This window comes from Vanellus vanellus (genome assembly GCF_965231255.1).
Source record: "Vanellus vanellus genome assembly, chromosome: 24".
Classification (NCBI taxonomy): Eukaryota; Metazoa; Chordata; class Aves; order Charadriiformes; family Charadriidae; genus Vanellus; species Vanellus vanellus.
Window position 1 is genome coordinate 553,426 of NC_138929.1, and position 14,990 is coordinate 568,415.

The 14,990-nt window shown below is 44.9% G+C and overlaps 1 protein-coding gene across 3 annotated transcripts in view; it reads right to left on the minus strand.

The window, feature by feature from the left end:
* Positions 1-14,990, minus strand: part of ATP6V0A1 (ATPase H+ transporting V0 subunit a1) — a 30,536-nt gene that overhangs the window by 2,827 nt on the left and 12,719 nt on the right. Inside the window, exons 13-21 of one of the 3 annotated variants that reach the window (XM_082494835.1) lie at positions 14,132-14,289; positions 13,587-13,677; positions 12,661-12,779; positions 12,134-12,350; positions 11,402-11,509; positions 8,005-8,112; positions 5,374-5,491; positions 4,736-4,907; positions 2,705-3,083 (exon numbers count right to left, since the gene is read on the minus strand). In XM_082494835.1, the coding sequence (XP_082350961.1) occupies position 3,083; positions 4,736-4,907; positions 5,374-5,491; positions 8,005-8,112; positions 11,402-11,509; positions 12,134-12,350; positions 12,661-12,779; positions 13,587-13,677; positions 14,132-14,289 (1,092 nt within the window). In that variant the 3' untranslated portion in view covers positions 2,705-3,082. Of the gene's footprint in view, positions 1-2,704; positions 3,084-3,552; positions 3,935-4,735; positions 4,908-5,373; positions 5,492-8,004; positions 8,113-11,401; positions 11,510-12,133; positions 12,351-12,660; positions 12,780-13,586; positions 13,678-14,131; positions 14,290-14,990 lie in introns of those variants that run through there. The other 2 variants (XM_082494834.1, XM_082494833.1) reach the window with 2 other exon arrangements.

Sequence of the window (14,990 nt, forward strand, 5' to 3'; positions counted from 1 at the left end):
GTAAATGAAATTTTAACCCTGATGATTAACTGTTCCAGCTGGCCCTGACATCTGAAAGCTCCTTTTGGACACACTCAGTTACAACTGGCCACAACTGGATGCCTAAAGCTCGAGGAGAGGCCGTCGTAAGGTTAGGGAACTACTGAAAAAGTTTAAGCCATGATACTCGGTTAAATAAATGTTCTGTGTGTTTTTTCTGCAATTGCCTACAGAAACACCCAGAACCCAACGTCCTTTTTTTTTTGCTATGAGACACCTCTGTTTCCAGGCTCACTCGCGTGCTAGCTCTGTTGCTAAACTCTGCCCTTTGTCTCTCTCATCAGTGACCAAGTTCTGCAGAAGAATTTACTAGACAGTTATCACTGCACTGCGAATAAACAGACTAGAAAGCTTTCTGGCAGTCAGCACTAAAGAAAACCCACTCTTCAGCTTTTTGGTATTAATAATTAGCTTAAGTGTTTGTTGGACTGTAGTTATGTGGATTTTCCAACCAACAGAGCCATAGAGTACCCACACTGTCTGGAAAACTCAGCAACTCTCAGTCCCGTGGGAAGCAGCTGCAGAGACAGTTGTTGAACTGTCATTTAGTACAAGTGCAAATTCCTACTTGGAATTTCTTAATGGCATGTGCCAACGCCTGGGGTCGGCTGCGATTCAGAGCGCACCTCCGAGAGGGCAGCCTGCAGCACACCTCATGGCCAGAAAGGGACGGGGTGTTTGTGCAGAGACTGCTGCAGTTACTCTTTCCCAAAAAGGAGAGCAGTTTCCTACGCGGCACCGTGGGTCATTCTGTCCTGCGCGTACAGGAGAGACTGCCTTTTAGAGCAGTGCTGTGCTCTGAGGGTCGCACTAAAGACAAACTCTGGCTCATGACCTTCACAAAGGAAAATAAAATTCTGGCAAGCGGGTGGGGAGCTGGGCTTCACCACTCCCACTGGATTGCGAGCGGGATGCGACTCCTGCACGCCCACGCCGCTTGGGAAGCGGCGCTCCCCCTCGGGTGGCAGCGGGCCAGGAGCTCTGCCCGGGCAGAGCAGGGTCTGCCTGCCCATTCTCAGTTTACAGCCCAGAACAGCCGTCCATGAAGCGCCGCATAATTACTGCTTTTTATTTATTCCGCATGGCTGTTTGAGGTTGACCGCATTTGTTGTGTTTGAAATCTATTTCGGTGTTCCTGCACAGACCCACAGCACTCTCCAACTTTGCCATTCAGAACAAAACAGACGTCGCGTCAGCTCCTTGCCTTCAGCTGCCCCCAGCGCTGCGCGACCGAGAGCACCGCTGCGACTCCGTCTCACTGCCTCCGACGGGCTGAGCTCACTCCGAGGATGTTTATGGACCAGCGGCAAACAGCACAGGCAACCCACGATAAAGGCAAATCACATTTATGTCTGTCTCAAGTATGGCCCCGATGAAGGGCACACACCTGCCAGGGAGGCTGCAGACGCACACGGGAGGGAGAGAACAGCCCGAAACCTTTAGTGAGAGCAGGTGACTACAGATCTCTGTTTGCCAAACCTACACTCACGCGTGGCTGTGACCCGCGCTCTCTGCACAGATGGACACGGCCTGAGGGGTGGGAGAGTCACTGAGAGACACTGGGGTAACCGGAACTGGGTCTGAACAACGTGGTTTGACAGCTCCAAACTCTGGAGCTGAACCTGCTCCTACAGAGCAATGCAAACCACACTCTTCACTGCTCTGCATTAACCTTATTTGCTTTGTATTATGCCTACTGCTATCCATTCTTTCTAGCTGTGGCCTCGTCTTGGGACACACTCTAGGGAGAATAGCTTCCAGCTCCAAATCAAGCCTAAAACCAAGCCTGAAATTCTGCTTTACACATCAAAACAGCTCCATTGAAATCATATTCCTGCATCAACCCATGATGTTGGGACCCTTTGAATCCAGTTACAGACTTCTTTTGGGCAAAGTCTATGTTTGCTCACATTACAACACCTGAGTAGCTTAAACAAAGGCAAGCTACTTTAATCTAAACATCCACGTCAAGCTACATTACCAAAAAACTACTACAAATGTGAAATATTTCAGAATAGTGACGTTACAATAAGAGGAGTTAACAGCACAACATGGGGCACAGCTCCGACAGTCTGCGCTCCAGCAGACCTCCGCTACACATGCCTGTGATCTTGGCAGCACTCGGAGTGCTTCCTCCACCCCAGAACGCCCCAGAACAACCCAGCCTGCTGAAAGAATGCACACTTTCTGGAAAAGCACAAAATAAATCATCCTCATTTGGGACTGACAGGCACAGCACATGGAACAGTCTGTGCTTTTCCCCCCCACCAGTAAAACACACGCTAAATTCCTCCCCCTTTCCAGGAAGGCTGAACCACCCACACCTTCAGATTCTTCTGAAGATAGGTGATTCTTCTCCCACAGCCAGAAAATCCCATCTGCTCCTCCCAGGACAGCTGTATTTGACCCCCGCCCCCCCTCCTTCTAAAAAGGGAACACCTACCATTGGAAACATCCTCATTTCATGTTCAAAAGCAAAAAGGAACATTAACAGTATGTTCTTTTGAACAACTGCAGGTACCTTCCTCTCCACTGTGATAACAAAAAATCCAACAAACCCAAAATAATTCCAGAAGATAATCTGCAGTACAAAATACTGCCTTAAATCTGCTTTGCGGGCTCTAAACTAGAACAGATTTTTCCCTTAAAGAATGTTTATTAAAATTTTACAAGTTTGAAAAATATGTTTAGGGAAAACATGACTTTGTTAAGAACTTCAGCTCCGCAGCTCCCCAGCAAGTGCCCTGCACGGCAGCAGTGATCCATGTGCTTACTGCCCAGCTGGGTTTCTCTGTTTACCATTTCAGTGGCAGGCATCTTCCCACGACGCATTTCCAGACACTTTTTTTTTAATTGCCCTTTAGAGACAGCCTGGCAATGTGAAAAGGCATCACTTGGCTGAACTGCCACCTCCAGTTCACACTTGTTCCAGGTGCTCTGAGAGTGGTATCCATATGTCCAGTTTGCAGTTATTAAGAGACACCTCCAGAAAAACATGCTTTCTTATCTCAGACCATCCCTTTGAGTAAAAAAGGAAACAGAGTCTGCCAAGAAGAAAAGGTGTTCAGAACTGTTCACCTGCTACTGCTCAGAAACACACTTTGCAGCACCGCGGTCCAGAGAAACAAGACTTTGAAAATCCACTAGTTCACAGGCAGCTGCAGAACAGAAACACCACACATGGAGCTCAAGCACGGCTTACTCTCTGCTCGCAGTACTGCCCGGCCGGGTTTGCAGAGCGCGCTCGGTCGCACTAATGCAGTGGTGTGGTACAGTGACCGCGGGACGAGGATGAGGAAACACCAGCCAGTCAGCAAGAAGTTCTCAAGCGACTGGTATGAAGATTTCTAGGCTGGATGCCAGGAAAAACAGAAGCACCATCCCGCAGCCATTTTCAGCAGCAGCCCCCCCGGGCTGCCTCGGCACAAGATGGCTACACCTCCGAATCTCTGGGTGAAGCCTGAGCCACAGAGACCCAGGCACTCCAGGACACTCCAGGCTGCACCCCGCAGGTTGGAAAGTGCTAAAGGACAGAGTTTTCCTTCCCCAGAAGCAGGGGAGAAGTGCAAAAAGGCTGTGTTTTTTTCTTTATTATTATTTTTTATTTTTTTTAAAGGCACTGGCTTCCTTTTTCACTTACAGAACTACTTTGTAAAAGTGCTCACAACTTTTTTCCTCCCATTTAAGCAGGACAGAATATTCCCTGTGAACTTCACAGGACTTCACTTTGTTCTCCTGACCTACCAGGAAAGAAGGTACCTTAGGAGATGGCATGAGCTGAACTCTACAGAGCCACAGACACACTCTCCTACGCTTTAGGCTGAAGAGAACCCTCGGCGAGCAAAGCTCATTCCCACATTGCTCCTTGATCCCTCCAGTGCACTAACCAGAGAATCTGAAGTGGAACAATAAGCGCATTTAAATACAGATTAGAGAAAGCTCTTGAATACTTTCCATGCTTGGGTGCAGAGAGAGCGATGAGCGTTCTGTGAGTAATTCCTTCTTGCTTACTGGCTGTCTGCATTGAGAGGAGCTTAAGAATCACAGGAAAGGGGCTACAAAAGCATCGGCTGATAAACAAGACCAACAAGAAATAGCTACTATTCCACAGCACCCCAAAGGGCAAAGCTGCCCCTGTTCAATGCCAGGTCTTACGAAGACAAGCAAGACCTGGAGAAGGGAACTGCAGTCAGTAGCTATTGCACACTAAGGAAAACAAACATCAGAAGCAGGCAACAGACCAAAAGACAGAACAGAAAAGTCCTACTGAACGCCAGGAGCACACTCATCCCTCTAGCACAACCTTCCCATCCCACTGCTCACAGAGCTGTAGTCTAATTTATTGTTAAGCAGATATCAGTTAGTTACCCTCCACAATTTCTAAGCAACGTTTACGCATGCAATCAGTGGTGTGTCACTAGAAACAAGACTGAAACCTCTGACCCTTTTAAAGACTTTCTGCTGTCAGAGCACATCTGCTGTGGGACATTTAGATAGATGTTCGGGTGGATTTATGGTACACCAGCACTTCTGAACGTTGCTGATCTTGGCTCAATATTATCTACTACTCCAATTTTACAGCTTTCCTCTCTGAGGGTCAATACAATTTAAGAAGATGGCATTTCTGCATAGTCCAGATGACATTGATTTTCTTGCTATGAAGAGCAAGATGTTTCTGCGAGTTCCAGTAACTCACCAGTGCAAGCGAAGAGCGTGGAGAAAAGCAGACAGCCCCTCCATGACCAGGAGAATTGCTACTGTCAGGGTAGCGAAAGCAGCAAATATGAAGAAGAGGCCAAAGCCTCCACCCAGGCTCCTCACGCTGAGGCCAATGTGGATGACCATGGTCCACAGCACCTCTGAGAGCTCTGCCAGGAGAAAGGGGAGAAGAGAGCTCGTTTCAGAGCATGCAGGAAGAATGAAGGTCTGCTCCAGTTTACTTAAAAAGCAAAAACTACAGTCAAGCAAACTCCCGCTATAACGAGGTGGGAAACTTCAGAGGGACAACAGCTTTTGCAGCCAAGCACGTCAGGACATTGCCTCCAACTGTCGAACACAGTGTCAGGCGGAGGCCTTGCACAGCGGCTCTTTGCTTTCTTCCATGCTTTCAACTCCATCCCTCCCTTCTAGATGCGGACAGCTTTTAGCAGAACACTATGCCAGTAGACACTGGTGTGTAGACCTCATTAGTCCCAGCTAATGCACACACAGCTCTGTCCTTCTCCGGACGGCTGAGCTCCGGGGAGGCTACCTGCACCCCTGCCTTTCACCTACCGCCCGCCCAGGGGAAACAGAGACATGGATCCAAACCTCCATTCGCCAAGGAATACTCACGTGCGTGGGCTAAGCTGAGAGCCCAGAGTCTCAAGTAGGACGCAGTGTTTGAGATGCACCCCAGGCAATACTCAATGGTGTGGATAGCCTGGTACACCACGGTATCCCCAAAGTCAAACTGCAAAAAGGAACACAGAAAATGAAGAGAGCTGCGAGCCCCACAAGCAGCAGGGGTCGGCCAACCGGGGAAAACGAGCACACTACCTCGTGCTATTACCAAGGACACCGTGTTTGAAGTTAGACACTGATATTGTCTTCTCCTGGTTTAGCACGTCAGTTTTATAAATGAAAAATTAATTCTCTTGTCTTGCTAGGTTTTGTAGAACAATAGCTCACTGCTGCATCTTGAATATTATTGTTTTCACATTCTAGCGTATCAAAGTAAGATACTTCAAATCCAGCCATGGACTTAGCCAGGAAAAGACTGTTCAGCAACAAGATGGTATTCGTATGATTTCACCAGTAAATTGTACGTACCGCTACGGAAAAGGAGACGGTATTCTAAGCCGATACTGTGTATGTACCTTTGCTACAGGATCAACAAGGGCATTTTGCAAGATACAAACTTGCTCTTTTTGAAATCAAAATTAATGCACAACGTAATCTTGAAAAAGTCACATCTGTGCACCACTCACTGGCAAAGTCTCTGTGTCTTAGTAATTTTCTGAAGTAATCAAAAAAGCACTTATAAGGAAGTCTGCCATGTAGGACAGGATCTTATTTTGTAGCTTGGGAAAGCATTCCCTACATTTTGGACTTAATCCATGCTTCAGAAACTGCTCATATTTAAGTTAAGTGAACATGATGTTTTAAGTATATCAAGTGACTAATGCTCTAAGCACGCACAGAAAGCTATTTATATTCTTATTTCTCCCCCAGTATATCCAGGACAATAAATATTTCAAGCAATTAAGTTCAATTAGCTGTCAAAAGCCTAATTCTTTCTCCACAGAATGTGAACTGCAAAGTTCTTTATTAAAGCCTGTCCCAGTGAAGAGCCTCCCAGCACACAGGGCAAGTCAGCGTGCAGTAAATGGAATGTGATAAATAGTCAAACAATGACAATTTACAGCCATGTGCAACTTCTGGAGAGAGCTACCACTATGCTAGGCAGTGGGAGAATCAGCAGGATTGCTCTGGCACAGTATTTGTAGTTTCACACATTTTTCACCAGTTTAGCAATACACAGAATTAGCAGGTACACCGGCACCCTCTTTCCACACGCCCCGTCAATTCTAGAGGGGCCTATACACAATAGATCTCAAAGCAAAACCACTTTCAGCACAATTTACAGCAGCATCACTTTTGTGAAGCTACTCTAATTTCATAGCAGTTATATTTTTTGTAATAAAATTGGTTACCTGATAGCGTTGAAACCTACAATCAGTCCTGCATGACTATTCCTAAAAAAAACATTTCTTTAATACTCATACTTGTTACAAGTGTTTGTCAATGAGCAGTTCCTCAGAACGGATCTTCTCTTTTACAGAAAGATATTGGTTAGTTAAGTTGTTGAATTGTATGAAACTGGACTGTTTTTTCTGTATTTGCTGACTGGCAGCAACCAGTGTCATCCTTAAAACAGCAGACAGTTTGGGAAAAAATGTCTTTAAACTGTTTGTTGCAGTGCAGAATTACTAAAGACACAACATAAGGCAAACGAGACTTCTTCAGAAGTTTAAAAGCAAAAACTTTTCAGTTTCAGACTTCCAGCTTAAGAGGTCTCCAGGTAAACCAAGATAGATCTGCAGACAGGGGATAAGACAAACAAGCTGTATAGATGAAGTAATTAAAGGTCTGTTAATGGGCACGTATGTGTGAAGAATTAAGAATGGCCTGTAACATGTAAATAGCTGGATCTTTTGGAAAATGAGATGCCGTGACACAGCATGTTTAATTCAGCATGTGCTTTACACCAATGGGAAATGGTCCAGATACACATGAACGCAAAGCTGGCTGTAGTCTTACCACCTCATCCTCCGTAGGCTTGAAAACATAAGTTTACATTTAGTGCGGTGTCTCAATCACATTAATCATGAACACATTCAGTAATTCCCTCCTACACATGACACAGTAAAGCTGTAACACGTCACATGCACTACAGAAGCAAGACGCTGCTGGAGGATTGTTAAGAGGCATCAGAACACTCCTAAACTACACGAGTTCGACTCCTTTTTCTTCTCTACCAGCGGTAAGACAAAGCAACTAATATTATCCCCAACAATCAATATGAATATATAAACATGATTTCACTGCTGCAGAAATACAGCCCTCGGATTCTGGCTGACACTGGAGAAGGTGGCAGCACAAAGGCACTGCGCTTCAGCCAGAGCGTGAGCTGCACGTGCCACCTGGGAGCACCGCGCAGCTCTCGCTGCGTAGCCCCTGAGGTGACAGTTCTTTGTAAGGAGGCCAGAGCCACATTTCCTCTTATATGCAAATGACACTGCCTTTTCTGGAGTCCTAGAAACGACCAAGAGATAGTCTGTATGAAAACTGCTACGAAAACACTTCACTGAAAGGGTTGCTATTTAGTCTTAAATAGCTTGGAAATCAGCAAATACAGCAAACAGCGAGCGCGTGCTGCTAACCAAGCGCGCTGCCCGAGAGGGAGGACGGTCAGGTACTTACCTCTTCCCCCTCCTCGGAGTGGGTAGATAACTGGTCATGTTGAATGATCTCAGCGTCCTCCTCAGTTGGTCCATTGCCCACCCGGATCCCACCAAAGTTGTGCGTTCCCTAACACATGCAGAAAAAGAAAGAGCAAAGCGTTGTTTGTGTTTTACTGCAAGAGCGCATGTTTTTTACGACTCCACGTGCAGCAGCAGCAGCAGCTCACAGAAGAAAACAAAATATTAAGTATTAAGGCCCAGGTTAAGCCAGCTGGACAATTCTATTTCCCCGCTTGGATGGGAAAGATGCTGATTCCTGCTAGGGCTAGGGAAAAAAAGTCTGTCTAAATGAATAATTGATACATTTCTACAGAGCAATTGCAATCCTAAGTGAAATACAAGGCACATCTCTCAAGAGGACATTTGCTGGCACTGACTTGCAACAGACCAACGTTTTGCCCAGCAGCTGCCGGACAAGCACAGAAACACCACCGCTGGGGTAAATGAAACAAGTCACACAGCGGCAGCTCAACGCAGAAGGGGCTGACACCAACACACGTACACACACTCGCTCCCCAGCAGCGCCAGGCACACGAACGCCACACACGGGAAATCAGACTTTCCCTTACTTGGAAATTCTGTGTTGTGCAAACAGTCCCTTTTATAGACATTTGCTCTGACATTCAGCGTTTGACCCTCAGCCGCAACTCCATTGCGCTCCAAATAGAAAAGAATAATGCACAAACCGAGTTGAAACTCCGATAGAGTCAGGAGATCCCCCCGCTTGACAACTGCCATCACTGCACAGCTAACAGCTGATTCACGGCAGGCTTTCTGCTCCGTACCGCCCTGCCACAGGACGCACAAACCTGCTGCTTACGACAGTGCCCTCAAGCAGAGCTTCCATCCATCGTAAACGCATATCGGACAATGAAAGTAACCTGCACATCGCTACCTCTGGATTTCTGTCAGCAAGCTGCTCTGAGCGCTGTACAGCAGGACTTCTATCTCCCTCCAGCTGCCACAAAGACAGAAAATGCTCATGGCTGGTCTGAGGGACTATAAATTGAGACCCGTGTGTCTGACCCACCCAGAGAGGCAAACTGGAAGGCCACAAACAGAAAGAAAATCGCTGCGTCCAACTTTAGCCCTGTACTGGGTTCCTCTGAGACATGGCACGTGGACGTGCCAACTCGGCACATTAAGACTTCAGACATTTAGGGAGGACTATGCAAACCAAAGAGGCTTCAGAGCCTGTGACCAGCTCATCGCTCTGGCATACCAGCGGAACGGCTCCTTGATGTTCTTTTAACTGATTTGTTCTCACAAGCCTACTTTTACTTCAGCCTGAACTATAGACTTGCCCAAAATGCCAGATGTGAAATAAAGATTTTGTCAGGTTTTAAAAACAAATTAGGCAGCCGTTTATGCTCTGAAAATAGAATAAAATGAAAAAGAAAAAATACATATACAAGGATTTTTATATATATATTTGTTAGGATTTTCATCATCTTTGAAACATTACAAGCTACTGATGACTAGAGTCAGTACCCTATTTATGTATTTCTAGCCTGCGTGAATTTGCATTTTTGCAGCATTTCCCTCGCACTCGACTCGTATCCCTTCTCTGCAAACTATCCAATCTAAACATGGCTCCGAAAGCTCTAATTGTTTACTTTATAGTCCCAACCAGACCTCATACAAGGACATTCCCTCACAGCTTCTTGTATTGAGATGCACTTAATACACTGGATGGATTATGCACAAAAGATCCATTTTCACGTCTGACATTTCTGTGAGGCTATTTAAAATGTCATGATAGAAACACTGGCCAACAGCTAAGAAGTGCCTCAGAGTGCGCACTCCACACAGCAAAGGCAACGGCTTCAAAAAGTTTGAGAGATTTATGCTTCCCAGTTGGACAGGCAGCACGCACAACTGAAACCCAGCTGAAATACGCAGTACTGGGGAAGGGACCTGGAAGCTGCTGCCATCTTCGCTCCACCAGAAAGCTTTGCAGTAAAGGGCTGTCCACAGGTTTAGACACAAATAAGGAGAAACAACTGCTACTGAGAGGCTTATTTGCGTACAATCATTTTATAATAGTTTCAAGTCAAAGTGTCTACAAGACCCCCAGAGTCAGAAACCCAGTAATTACTGATATGAAGTTGTTGGGGGGCCATCACATAAACATGATGTTTGTGAACACATAATGCAAACAGAAATGCTTCACTGAGAAGAATCCTAATCTATCTTAAACAAATATGCAAGAAAAGGAAAAAAGGGGAACTTAACCTGGGGGGATGTGGTAGCAAGGTATTCTTGTGCTGCTCTGCAGGTTTTGATTTCAGCAGCACTCCTGCAAAGAAGTGTCTCTGCATTCTGTGCACACAAACTATTATCCTTCAGCCTGGCAGTTCTTCCAGAATGTATCAGTTTTGCTGAACTTTGCTTTTTCCAAGAGAAAGTGTTTTTCACCCTAAAGGTGCAGTTGTCATTCGCTTATGAAATTCAGATACATTCCATGCTCTCTTGATAATTAGATAGAAAGCCAACTCCCATCTTTAAATCCATCAGGCGATTTTTAAATCCACTCACTGTTGCAGCCGCTGCTGCCTCTAGTGCCTGCTCGTTCGGGACTGTGCTGACCTGGGCCTCCACGGGCTGCCCTTCCTGATAGTGAATGGAAGAAAAGAAAGGGAGGAGGAAGAAAACAAAAAGAGAAGGGGAGACGAATGGAGGGGACATGGGAGGATGAAAGATGGTCAGAGAAGGGAGAGGGAGTGTCTTTAACTGAACTGATCTTTGACTCACTTAATATCCTAAAAGCTGTCTGCCATACATGCAGGGAGAATTTTCAAGTATCCTCAGTGCACGTGTGCCAGGTTCCTGCATTTTACACAGATACTTTACAGTACAGCTGGAAACCTAGAGAGTACCCCAGAAGACAACCTCTCACACAATGACTGCGCAAGTCTCTTTTTTTTCCCCTTTGTTGTTGTTTTTTACCATCCAAACTGCTTTAACAGAGGTAGCTGATGAGTCTGCCAGCCAATTAAGCTTACATCTCTCCTTTTACATTGTCAGCCTAGCGAAGGCACAGAAGTGCATCCAGCAACCAGTAAGACAGTGTTCCTAAACCAACTGACAAAGCCCAAGCCAAATACATTGTTTTTATCATTACCCACATAAAGGGTTTTTAAAAACAGGTTTGATGCTGGATCCAGATCTGAGCAGCAGGCAGGCAATACTTTGTCTCCAGTAAAACCCACCTGCCTTTCTGCCTAGGAACGTGCAAAAAACGTTTTACAGGTCACAACGCAGTGTGAACCTATATATCCAAGATCAAGGTGGAGAACATAGCTTTTCAACCGTAATTAGTTTTCATATTGAAAATATAAGAGGTAGTCACCCACCAAGTGCTTTCTCCTTAAATACTGATGGCGAAGGACCAGGGGTTTAGCTACCAGCATCCATGGCACACACAGTAACGCCACCACCACAAGGAAACACTGGAGCCCTTTCTGTAAAAGAAACAAGTCTTGTGATTTAGTGGCAGTCTGTGCTCAAGCAAACACATAAAACCTAGCAAGGGGTCTTACACAACACTGAACGACTGAATTTGAGTATGTGGATGCTTCACTATCTCTCTGTCTCCCAGGAACAGCAAGATGTGCTGTACTTCGTGCCCCATCAGACTGCACATGGCATGTAATGCTGATGCTGGTTTAGATTAGGGAAAAATCCAAAAGATTCTGCAAGGAATGAGAATTTGGTAGACGTCTGATAGCGCTGGAAGGAAATGGCGTTAGCATCTTAGCTAAGCTCAGAGGCACTACATCGCAGACACAGGACAATATTCCTAATCACTTTCCACAACTAATCTGGATCCAAATGTTCTGGAGCCACAACTGACCTATGTTCAGATTGATATAAATTCTGGTAAACACTGATATAAGTGATAAACACTGGTATAAGGATTATTCCTTCCTTCTTCAACATTATGTAGTGTCAGCCTTTGGAAATGATGCCACATTTCCTCTACCAGACAGAAAAAGTTTCATGCTTCATTTCACAATTATTATAAGGTCAATGAAACACTCTAATATCAGGAAGCACCCCGATCTTATTCTAGCGAGAGCACGCACCTGCCCTTTATAAAGCATCTTATTACTGGTATCACCATAGGAGAACAGAAACATGTTGATAAAATGTATTAAAAGGCTCGGTGCATCCTTTGACGTGTGAGCATCATAGGCTGTCCATTTGTAGAAAATGAGAATAACAAGGTATCCAAACAGTGACGACATGAAAATCATTTCTGGAATAAATCCAAGGTATATGTTCAGTGGCTTCTTAAAATAGCTAGAGGGGAAAAAGGGAGAGTTTAATATTTGGTTAGCATTAGGCACGCATAGGGCAAAACTTTTAATGAGAGCGTGAAGAACGACTTTGGAACAAAACTGCAGGGGCTCAGCATTTCAGCAGTATCTGGGACTTAAACACAGCAACTACTTGACATGCACAGTTCTACGTACACAGACAGAAACAACTGCACCGCACCCTTCAATCAGAAGGTTAAAGTCTGATAGGCTCCTGTGTCCCAAACTCATACACACATTACACCCGAAGACATTTCCCCCCCACCATAAGAAAAATAGAGCAAAGCACTTACATATGGTTGAGAAGACTCAATGTGACACCAAAGAGCATGTGGATAATGCCAAGAATCACAGACATTTTCATCTTAAATGAATTGAGGAAGGCCAGCTTATTGCTGGCAATATTCCAAATCTGTGAAAAACAACACTGAGTCAGCCAAACACCGAGTAAAAGAAAAACAGAGAATGAAAACGTTCACCTTAAGCTAAACAGTATTAACCATCCAGGAAGCATTAGGCTGTAAGAGCAGGTTTTTTTAAAGATGTGTTTGTCACACGGATATCTTTTGGGGAAATGAGTGGACAACCTTTTCTGCCGGGAACACTGTCTTACAGCAACTGATCCCACCACCAGAGCAGGAATCAAACCTCACTTGTTTTTATGGTAGGCAAAAGTTGCAGGAAAAAGGGGGCTGTATGCTTGACAGGAAAGAAATACGATTTTCCATTTAAATGAACAATTACACATAGTTCTGTTTTTCTGCACTTCCTCTTTAGTGTAGAACACAGGCAAGTTTTGTATCAAACATTCCAAGCAGTGTTAGGAGCAGTGTTATTGATGGAGGCAGATACAAAATGACAGGATTACTTGTAAACTTACGTTGCCAAGACTGACTGAAAGAGAGAGATAAATAACTTTCCCCGAGGTAAAAAAGTAGCTTCATAAAGCAATTTGCAAGTCTAACCAGATTTGATTTTAAAACCCTGCAGGTCAGAAAGGGTGAGAAAGAAGCTTGTAGCACACCTGAGAACACGTCTCTCTACCCTGAACATAGCGTCTCATAGGAACTGAATTAATTTTATTGTTTCCAACATTGATAAAGAGTTTGCTAAAGGAATGGCTGAGCTGTGGGAGTCTTTCACAGTGAACTGGACAGGCACTCTTCTTTCTGTTGACACAGAGGACGTTCTTAATGGACAGCAAAGGAAGAGTTCTTACCGGGTCAATGCCGAAGGGGTAGGGTCCGCCGAACACCCCTGGAATAGCAGGGTTCAGCTGAAGCAGAGGAGTAGTCTCAAGCAAGGCATCTCTGTTTGGGTATAAGTAGATTATATAAACATTAACACAAGCAATGCTGTCCTCTTTCTGTAAAAACCAACAACATTATTCCCTTGTGAGAGCAAGAAATATCTTAAATTGGGATAACTAAGGTTCCTGCATGGTCCTAAAGATTTTCCCAAATGAATAATAAACCTGGTTTTTGACCTGTTACTCAGTGTCACAAGGAAAAAAGATGCAGGGGACAGGAATCTTGCTATGTCTATGAGGAGAAAGGTACCAAATGGTATCTTTACAAGTTTTCTGGAAAAAAAAAAAAAAAAAGGTTTGAAACTCGATAGATATCACATTTACACCCCTCTTCCAATTCTACTTGAGACTGAGTTCAGAAGTTTTTGTTTTCCTGAACTGGGAGGACAACAGGGAAAGATAAGTCACCTGCTTGTCACTGTCACTCTTTGTCTAGTTACCAACTATTTACTCACGACCAATTGCCTTTTGAGAACATCGGCCGGACGCTCCACGATGAACCGAACATATTAAGAGACTTGGAGAAGCAGTCATTGTAGATGAGGCCTGTGTAAGTGGAGAATAGTCCCATCAGCAGAATGATGTATCGACCACTGAAAACCATGTTGAACATCTAGTATAAACAAACAGAAACAAAAAGGAACAAAGAAAGTCCATGAGAACAAGGAAGGTCTCTCACAAAGACAAAACAGTAAAATCACTCAGTTGCAGGACAAACAATAATCGGCCATACGGACTAAAAGCCCCAAGTCTCTGTTTCCCCATGGCAGGGATTAGGGCTGCAAGAAGTAGCACTGCAGAACAGCATCAGAACACAGAGGATGAACAGCCAGCATGACAGTCCACAGAGGACCTGGGATTAGCTGAAGAGGATAAACCCCACTCCACGCACTGACGTGAGCCCCAGCTGGCAGCATTACTTTGGAACTGGGCAGCGCAGACCCCGCTTCCTCCACGCTCTGTCAGCGTATCTTAACTCTGGTTCACCTCCTGTCAACCTAAGCCCTGAGCAAGCAAAACCCACCTAGATCAGCAAACAGGAAGAATCTTGGAGATATGATGCACACATAAGAAATTAGGAGTTTTGCAGTGACTGAATCCCTTTATGATCCAACCAAGTCTTGGGTGATTTGTTTACAACAGCCTACCTACTACACTTCATAAACAATTTCCTTCAAATAACTGAGAGGAATAATTTCCCACAAATATCTGAAAGGAAAACCAAAGGAACTCACTACTATTATGAAATTATGCTACTCGGCCTGTGGTCTACAGGCTTCCCGGTCTGTCTGTGCGCTTCACAAGTTTCAAAAG